The sequence below is a fragment of the Bombina bombina genome, chromosome 5 (assembly GCF_027579735.1).
Source record: "Bombina bombina isolate aBomBom1 chromosome 5, aBomBom1.pri, whole genome shotgun sequence".
Taxonomy (NCBI): Eukaryota; Metazoa; Chordata; class Amphibia; order Anura; family Bombinatoridae; genus Bombina; species Bombina bombina.
The window spans coordinates 682,625,067-682,634,902 of NC_069503.1; the positions used below are offsets into that span (position 1 = coordinate 682,625,067).

The 9,836-nt window shown below is 36.8% G+C and overlaps 1 protein-coding gene across 1 annotated transcript in view; it reads left to right on the plus strand.

The window, feature by feature from the left end:
• Positions 1-7,391, plus strand: part of LOC128660698 (leukocyte elastase inhibitor) — a 95,080-nt gene extending 87,689 nt beyond the window's left edge. Inside the window, exon 7 of the mRNA XM_053714657.1 lies at positions 6,878-7,391. Within this exon, the coding sequence (XP_053570632.1) occupies positions 6,878-7,279 (402 nt within the window). The 3' untranslated portion in view covers positions 7,280-7,391. The remainder of the gene's footprint in view (positions 1-6,877) is intronic.
• The last annotated feature ends 2,445 nt before the right edge of the window (positions 7,392-9,836 follow it).

A 9,836-nucleotide genomic window follows, 5' to 3' on the forward strand; every position in this document is an offset into this window, starting at 1 on the left:
AATCTCTCCCTATCACCACCTCATGGGCTAAATTTGGTACTACACCAACACAATATTTTAATTTACCACACTGAGTCTCAATCTCCACCTCAGCTGTAGGATATTCCCGTTTATCTCCATGAACACAGATAATTCCCATTTTTTCCCCATAATCTAATACTGCATCTGGTACTAAAGATTTAGCCACTAGTGTGACCATACTTCCTGAATCAAGCAAAGCCCTAGACACTTTACCATTAACCGTCACAGTACACCAATGGGAATCATTATTAACAGAGCTGTTGCTATTAGACAATAGTGAATGTGCAACATTACAGTCCATAAATTAATCTTTATCACAGTCTCTAGCAATATGCCCAACCTCATTACATTTAAAACATCTTACAGGTTGGTTATATTTAAATGTTTCCTTAATTCCTGGGGAAATGTCTCTGGTGTTTTGCCTATACACCTGCTGCTCTCTTATCCCCTTTATCCCCTGAACAGTCTTACCAGTTCTTGTAGAGCTCTGGGACTTGGGATTGTGGGGCTGATCCATTGAAGATTGTTGCAAAACTTCTCCTGAAGCTATAAATCTTTCGACCAATACAATCAACTGATCCGCTGTTTGAGGATCTCCTTGATTAACCCACCGCCGCAGGGAAGCAGGTAATCCACGCTGAAACCGGTCCATCACCAGTAGTTCCACTATTTTGGTAGCCGAATTAACCTCTGGTTGCAGCCACTTCCTGGCAAGGTGTATAAGGTCGAACATCTGGGATCTTGCAGTATTATGAGATGAAAACATCCAGGAATGGAATCTTTGTGCACGGACTGCCGAAGTCACCCCCAGGCGTGCAAGGATTTCTGCTTTCAATTTCTCATAGTCACTGGCTTGTGCTGGCTCTAAATCAAAGTAGGCCTTCTGAGGTTCACCACTAAGAAATGGCGCAAGTATACTCGCCCACTCAACTGTCGGCCATTTTTCTCTTTCTGCTGTGCGTTCAAATGCCAAAAGATACGCCTCAACATCATCAGCTGCTGTCATTTTTTGAAGATAATGACTAGCCCTTATTACTCTGGAACCTTGGCTGCCACCAACATATTCAGAGTTCAGTCTTTCTGATATGGCTTGAACCTCTCGTTGCAGAGTCTGTGTAGCACTTTGCTGCTCCTCCCAGGTCTTCCTGAATGTCTCAGCTTGCACAGCAGCCATCTGTTGTATCAACAATTCAGTGTTCTCCTTCTGTGATTTAGCCAGCAGCATAGCACTCTCTGACTGGGCCAAGACCAACTGTTGCAGTGCTGCACTATTTTCAGCAGCTTTTCTGTTAGTCTCCTGCTGTATAGCATTAGAATGGATCAAAGCTTTAATGACTTCCTCCATGTTGCTTGCAGATTATTATGCCCACAGACATACAACGTGGTTGCCCGGATTCTCCACCAAGTGTGACGGGAACACTTTTAACCACGGTCTTCTAGGGCACAAATGCAGCACAGGACAATCCACTGTAGTTTAAAAGGCTTTATTTTTCACAGCAATAACAAACAGGCAGTTCATTTTCAAAAGAGGGAAATCCTTCCTCTGCAGCAAAGTTAAGTACTTTTAAATGTGTCCTAGCACTTCACAGCATTCCACAAGTGCTTTGTAAAAATAATGTCCTTTTACAGTTCACAGGAACAAAAGTCTTTTACACAGTGTAACAAACACACACACCAGCTTCTGTAGCTGTATATCTCTCTCTCTAGGCCTAAGTGAGGCTGCTATTTAAACCCTCACAACTTCTAATTAGCCACACCTGTGATTAGCTGCTGGACAGCTTCACAGCTGTCTGGGATAATCAAATACACACTCTTTCTCCCTGGGGTTTTAACTGAAAGGAGAAATAGCATGTACAATGCTTGGTCTTAAATATCTTCCATTTATAACCAGGCCTTGCTTTCTGTCACAATATATATATATATATATATATATATATATATATATATATATATATATATATATATATATACAAATATAAAATCCTTGAACCAGAAAAAAATCCTCTATATATATATATTCTCAAAATGTTATCTATTTTTATACTTACCTAGTTCTTCCATATATTTTGACACCTGTAAGTATTTTAGTTGATAGTAACATGTTTTATGTGCCCTGACTTCAAAAATAACAATTAGGCTATGGGTTGCTGACAGGTGATCAATGTTATTATGATGATCTCATGTAAGTCCTAAGGATATGAAAATCCTTATCATGGACCAAATTACAAGTGAAGTGCAAGTAAAAAGTTAGTGTGCATGCGAAAGACTCAAGTGCGCTAACTTGAGGACTTCGGATATCGTGACCGCGATAACTTCTACTCCCCATAGACTTCTTTGGGGTGCCAAAACAAAACTATTAGTTATCGCTAACCCAAACATTCTTATGTTCTTCACATAGAAAAAAAATGTTCCTTTTATATATATATATATATATATAATATATATATATATATATATATATAAATATTTATTTTAAAATGAAAAACACTATTTTTTTTTCTAAGTGAAGAACATGAATTTTAGGGGGTAGATTTAAGAAGCAGCGGATGCTTTTTTTTCTATAAGAATTCCTTACTTGATTAGTATATTGAGTTTCTACCGCCCGTTTCTTTTTATTCAGGATACACATATAAGCCTTTATTTCACCCCGCAAGACTGCTTTTGCCGTTTCCCAAAACATTTCTATTTTATTAAAATATTCCATATTTCGCTTTAAATAATCCTTCCAACTTTGTCTTAAATAGCATATGAATTTAACATTATAGAGTAAATAGCATGAAAAGAAAAATCTAGTTATTCCATTCTTAGTGCTATGCTGGGACATAAATGTGAGAGAAATAATCTCATGGTCAGATATTAAGATATCGCTGATGGCCGTACTTAATTTTTGAATAGATAGGGATTCTGATATTAAAAATAGATCAATTCTAGAAAATGTTTTAAAAGCTTTAGATTCGCAGGTATATGCCTGCAAGTCAGGGTCTCCAAATGTCCACTAGTTTAAGATTATGGCACATTTTTTTTTAATTTTTAGCAGTTCTATTGCTTTAAGATCCCAAACAAACACAGCTTAAAGCTAGTCCCAGTCAGGGACGCTTGACGCGTCCCTGTGACTTATACTTGTACTAGTATACCATTGGACTCCCAAATAAAATTATCCCAATAAGTTTGGATTGGGATAGAAATGAAATCATAGAGGACTCCAGAAATAGTCTGAAGAATCCACGGGTCTGAGGTTATTAGAAGCCAATTTGGAAGAAAATGAGCTAGACGACCACCCATCTTTTTTAGGGAAAAAGGAGAAAGAAGAGGAATTACCTGATCGGGGTTCTAAAGTGGTCTCTTGATCTTGGACCTCTTGGCCAGAAGCATGGTCTTGTGGGGAAGAAAGAAGCTGCAAATTGTTGTTGTTATTGCTGTTGCTGCTGGAAATACTCAGAAAGAGGAGGTATTGGTGCTCTCTGGACTGTTTATGGTCGTTATGAGCATGCTGATTGGCTGATACCTCCTGCTGCTTCCATGGAACTTTCCTCATTGGTTCTTTTGTTTTCCATGATGTTTCACTTGTTATGTGTACTATATCTAACTTTATATACTTTTAATAGCTGTCAGAGCACTAAATTGAAAGTAATGCAAAATATGAGTCTCTGGACTTGTAGTAAAATCTATTTTCCATACCTTTAAAGGGACATTAAACACTAAATACATGCTAGATAGAATGATGCATTCAAAGAAAAAATTAGTCCATGACTAACATGTAGATGTATTTTTTAAAGTTTCATTAGTTGTTTAAAAAGTGACAAAATAAGTGTAAAGTTTTAGTTTCTATAAAACACTGGGAGCTGCCATGTTGTAACTTGTGTTACCTTCTCTGCTGTGGCCAATTAGAGATCGTTATACATAGGTCACTAGAGTGTGCAGCCAATGGTTGTGCTGGATTTAACAGTGTTCTGCACTTCCATTTCTAACAGGAACTGAAAAGCTCACAATTTCAGAATGGAATTACAGGCAAAGTGGACAAAATAAATAATGAAAGTATATTGCAGAGTTGTTTTAGATATACAATTTATCATTTTATATTACCATCTCAAAGTGTTTAATGTCCCTTTAACTTCATTCCTACTTATTGCACAAGTTTGCATAAACATTGGCTACATGCAGGAATGCTTAGCAAGGGTGAGGCAAGGCTAGTGTGTTGATATCTATTAGTCAGTTTACTACCGGCAATGTAAGTCACTCAGGGTGGATGGGAAGGGATTTAATAAACTTGAGGAAGCCGTCTGCTTTTGGAGAAACATACATTGAAGACTTTTGAGGCTATGTCACAGGGAGTAGTTTTCAAAACACTAGGAACTTGGTGTGATAACATTTGAACAAGTATTTGCAACTTACAAATGTGTTTTTAACACTGAGTCACATTGCCTGCTTGTTTTTAATATGTTAATAATTTAACATTTTTAAATATGTTGTAATAAATGTGACAGAAGTTCCTGCCACACAGTGATTTTTTATTTAATTGATCCTGATGCTTAGAGCTAGTGTAGCTATCTAAAGTGTGAATACATGAGTATATCAGCAAAGCACAGCCATTTTAAAGCAATATTACACTATATATGTGTGTTGTTTTCTTTGAGGAAACTACAAATCTACAGGATAGTTGATTGCACAGACACTTAAAGGGAAAGGACTATGGTTCACTATATAAATTGGTTATATAAGTATGGGGCCGATTGGTGTGCACATACACCTTCCTAAGCTCAAACTGGAGGATAGCTACAAGCTGAAGTCAGACCTGGCTGCCACGGGAATGGCAGACATTTTTGATGCAGGCAAGGCAGACCTTTCAGGAATGTCTGGATCAAGCAACCTGTTTTTATCTGAAAAAACAAGTAAATTGGAAAGGCTTTTTTAAAGGACTAAACATTTAAACAATGGATAAAATATTTGTTATTGAAAGTCTAATTATTGCAATATATATTCATTATTTTGCTTCCTCTAGCTGTAAAACACATTTGAAAATGTGTGATTTTTCCACTTTCTACCAGGGTGTGGTTTGATACTGTTATCTAATTTTCTGTGAACTACAATTCACCTCACTTTCCTCTCTCACGTTGTCTCTAGTCACATGCATGATAGGAAGGATATAAGGTAATTTAGGTGTAAATAATATTGCATATTTATTAATATATATCATACTTGCCAACTGTCCCGTTTTTGCCGGGACAGTCCCGGAATTTGGGACCGGGTCCCGGGCATTTAAATGTCCCGGACTGTCCCGGCAAGAGTAGCAGGCAGCTGCAGCGCTTTTGAGTTATCTAGCGCAATCCCGTGTGTTTGCCACTCTGAGCTCCATCTCCTTTGAATTTTTCATTATCGCGCTGTCAGCACTGCGACGAGCACACCAGTGACGTCACCAGGCATCTCACGTGACCACCCCGCATTGCCGCTCACTAGAGCAGTGCACTACTGAGCCTTCCAACACACGCGGCAGCAGGAGGACACTGTCTGACAGAGCTGAGTCTGAGCTGAGAGTGTCTGTGTTGCACACCCTAAAAAAAATCATCTGCCTGACTTAGTATAGAGACAGCCGATCTGGACGAGGTGAGACTCAGCCCTAAATGAACCGGCTGCAATAAAAAGTTTTAGCCAACTGTTGATACACCATGAATCACCAATGAATTATTTAAAAATATTAATAAAACAAATATTCTGTGACTTTTGACTACTTGTCAGACTTAGTCTGTTATGCTAGAAAAAAGGTTAATAAAAAATGACAAATTGTAAACTAACTGTGTTAGTAACAGAACCAGCAGCAGGTAGATATTAATTCCCAAATCTGAGGGGTAATTAAAAAAATGAAGTAAATTAATTAATACCCCTGATATCAGCAAATGATCTGCCACTGTTATATACAGTTTATTTGTTATATCTGCTGGTACAGATATTTTTCAGTAAAGCTTCTTAATTTTTTAATTACCCTGGCTTATATTAGCAAATGATCTGCCACTGTTATATACAGTTTATTTGTTATTATCTGTTGGTTCTGTAAGTACAGATATTTTGCAGTAAAGCTTCTGAAGCTTTACTACAAAATATCAGTACTTACAGAACCAACATATTAGATAATGACTAATAAACTGTATATAACAGTGGCAGATTTATATATATATATATATATATATATATATATATATATATATATATATATATATATATATCAGCCCCATAACAAATAGGCGGAGCTAAATTATGCTAATTATGTAGGTTTGGTAAAGTGGGCGGTACTTTAGGGCAGGGGGTGTGGTAAAACATTTCATGCAAGTAATTGATAGCTGCAAAGTGTCCCTGGAAATTTTTTTCAAATGTTGGCAACTATGATATATTTATATTTAGCTAGCAGAGGAGATTAGAAAGGGATATATGTCTATGTGTTTAACTGCATCATGTTTAATACATTATTATAAATGAACTAAGTGCAATCAGAAACAAACCACATTTTTTAGCTGAACATGTGCAAATAGTCCTTGTAATATATGTGTTTGTGATTGTTTAGCAATGGTCTTTTTGTTCTTGGAGACAGGGAAATCGGTGAAAAGAAAAAAACCTACAACAATATTCTCATTTTACAAGTTAAAGTCGCATTATACATTGCAAAATTCTTCTCAGATATGAAGGTACATTATCAGTCTAAAGTTTAATTTTGACTCCCATTGTCCCTTTCTTCTTTTTTATATTCTGACCCTGTCCACAATTCCCCCAAACTTATGACCTTATTAAAATGCTAGATTGAAACAGATTTGATTTTGTTTTTTTTAATATAAATAAATGAAATTGTGATTTTTCTGCTTAATGACAGGTTGAAAAAGAGCTCACTCTTGAGAAGTTCCAGGAATGGACCCGACCAGAGAACATGGGGCCGATTGATGTGCACGTACACCTTCCTAAGTTCAAACTGGAGGATAGCTACAAGCTGAAGTCAGACCTGGCTGCCATGGGAATGGCAGATATTTTTGATGCGGGCAAGGCAGACCTTTCAGGAATGTCTGGATCAAGCAACCTGTTTTTATCTGAAATTGTGCACAAGTCCTTTGTGGAGGTGAATGAAGAAGGCACTGAAGCCACTGCTGCCACCGCTGGTATTGCAGTGTTCTGCATGCTAAGGGAAGAAGAATTTAACGCTGATCACCCATTTTTATTCTTCATTCGTCACAATGCAACCAAAAACATTCTTTTCTTTGGCAGATATTCCTCCCCGTAGATGAACAGGAAAGTTAAAATAATCTGTGTTTATCACAATAAAAAAACATGATAATAAAATACTTTTGTAACAAAGTGAATGTGGAACATCAATAAAAAATATTGGGGGTTAACTCATTGTAAGATTTATACATTGTAGATTCCACTAGTATCTGTGGTATACTTTCAATCCATGCTGCTGTAGGCCTTGTCCACAGTGATACATTTAAAGGGATATAAAAACTCAAATTTTTTTCCTTCATGAATCAGAGAGAGCATTACATTTTAAACAAATTTCACATTTATTTCAATTATTTAATTTGCTTAGTTCTCTTGGTATCATTTGCTAAAAAGCATACCTAGGTAGGGTCAGGAGCTGGGAGCTGATTGGTGGCTGTACATATGTGCCACCTATCATTGGCTTGCCGGTGTGTTCAGATAGCTCATAATAGTTCATTACTCCTTCTTCAATAACGGATACCAAGAGAATGAAGCAAAATTGATAACCAAAGTAAAGTGGAAAGTTGTTTAAAAAAACAATTTATGCTTACCTGATAAATTAATTTCTTTCATGGTGGTAAGAGTCCATGATCCATTACTTCTGAGAATTACTCTTCCCTGCCACTAGGAGGAGACAAAGATTCCCAAACACCTATAACTCTATAAAACTCTTCCCACCTCACTATAACTTCAGTCTGATGTATAGCCAAGCAAAAGAGATATGAATGGAAATAAGAACAAAAATAGAAGCAGGGAGAAAAGAAGTGAGCAAGAAATAAACCAACACCAAAAAAACAGAGTGGGGTCTCATAAACTCTTACCACCATGAAAGAAATGAATTTATTAGGTAAGCATAAATTATGTTTTCTTTCATACAGGAGGTAAGAGTCCACGATCCATTACTTCTAGTACCCAAGCAGTGGAGTCCACGAGTAATGAAACATAAATGAGGGGATTTAAGAAACCTCTTTATTTCACTGAAAAACTAAATCCACATCCCCCAAAAGAACCCAAAAAAGGGTAAAACCATGCAAAAACAAAAAAAACACCAACAGGCAAAGAATCATCCTGAAGAACTAATCCTGCCAAAGGCCACTTTAGAAGAAGCACAAAACATTAAAATGGTAGAATTTAGTAAAACTTTACAAAGAAGACCAAATAGCTGCCTTGCAAAGTTGAACAACTCATTTGTAAAATGCCAAGAAATGGCAACTGAACTAGAAGAATAAGCAGTAATCCATTAAGATGGAGGCTACCCTGACTCCAATTTTTTTTTTAAAAAATCTTATGGATTAAAGTCTCAACCTAGACGACAATAAAGAAATGGAAAAAGCTTTCTGCCCTTTCCTGGAACCAGAAAGAAGCACAAACAAATTAGAAGTTTGCTTGAAAACTATAGTAGCGTCAACATACTACTTAAAAGATCTAACAACATCCAAAGTATGCAAAAAAACTCATTTAAGAAATTAGGACACAAAGAAGGAACAACAAGTTCCCATCTGGTACAGTCAGAAGATAAAACCCTAGGCAAGAGGACAAATTGAGTTAACTCTAGCCAAAGCCTGAACAAAACTAAACATATCTGAAAGATTAATAATCTTCCAGAGGAATAAAAATTAAGAGCTGATATTTGACCCTTCAAAAGAACTGGCGGATATACCCTCATCGAAAACCCTTCTGCAAAAACTGCAGTATCTTATTAATTCAGGAAATAATGGTTCTCCAAATCTTATAATAAAACTTCCTTAGACGCAGGTCACAAACCTGTATCAGAGTCTCAATAACAGACTTGGAGAACCATCTCTGTTAAAAACAATTTGTTCACAGGACCCGATTAGGCTACCGGGACATTTCCCAGTGGGCCTCAGTAGATAGGGACAAATAGATAAATGTCTCACTCATGTGACATAGTGGCTGAGTTGGAGGCAATCCCCTGAAGCAAGACTGCCAGATGGATTACATTGTCTCCCTGCACAAAACTCTGTAAAAGGTCTGCAGCTTTCTTTAAAGCTGTTTTAAGTTTGACAGTGGTGGGACTCACCCCCAACAACAGTCTGTTCGTGTTGCTGTACTGTACGCGCGAAACACGTCAGATGAAGTAACCCCTATCACACCGCTACTCTGAGTTTTTCATCTCTTTGAATGCATTCAAATAAATATTGCGTTTTACTTTTTACTAAGGCTGTGCATGGTACTTCATAAACACTGATGAACTTTGATCCTTGTCTGGAGTTATTCCTTTCTTCAGAAACAAATACTGATGATCTAAAAAAATAACATGCTTGCATAAAAAACCTCCAATGGAAGGAATATAATCTAACAAATGAATAGTAGTATGTTAAGCCAGAGTAGAAATACCCCCATCCAATTTGGGAATCTGGAAAAGGATATATTTTCTTAAACCTTGCAGAAAGATTAAAAGGATTGCCTGGTTTAGCCCAATCTCTGGAAATAATCTCAGAAACCACATCAGAGATAGCAAATACATCAGGAGATTTTAACCATAGGTTTAAAAACAGAATTTAAACAGTTAACCAGCTTTCCCCCATCTACTTTAGGATGTTAAACAAAGATTCTTT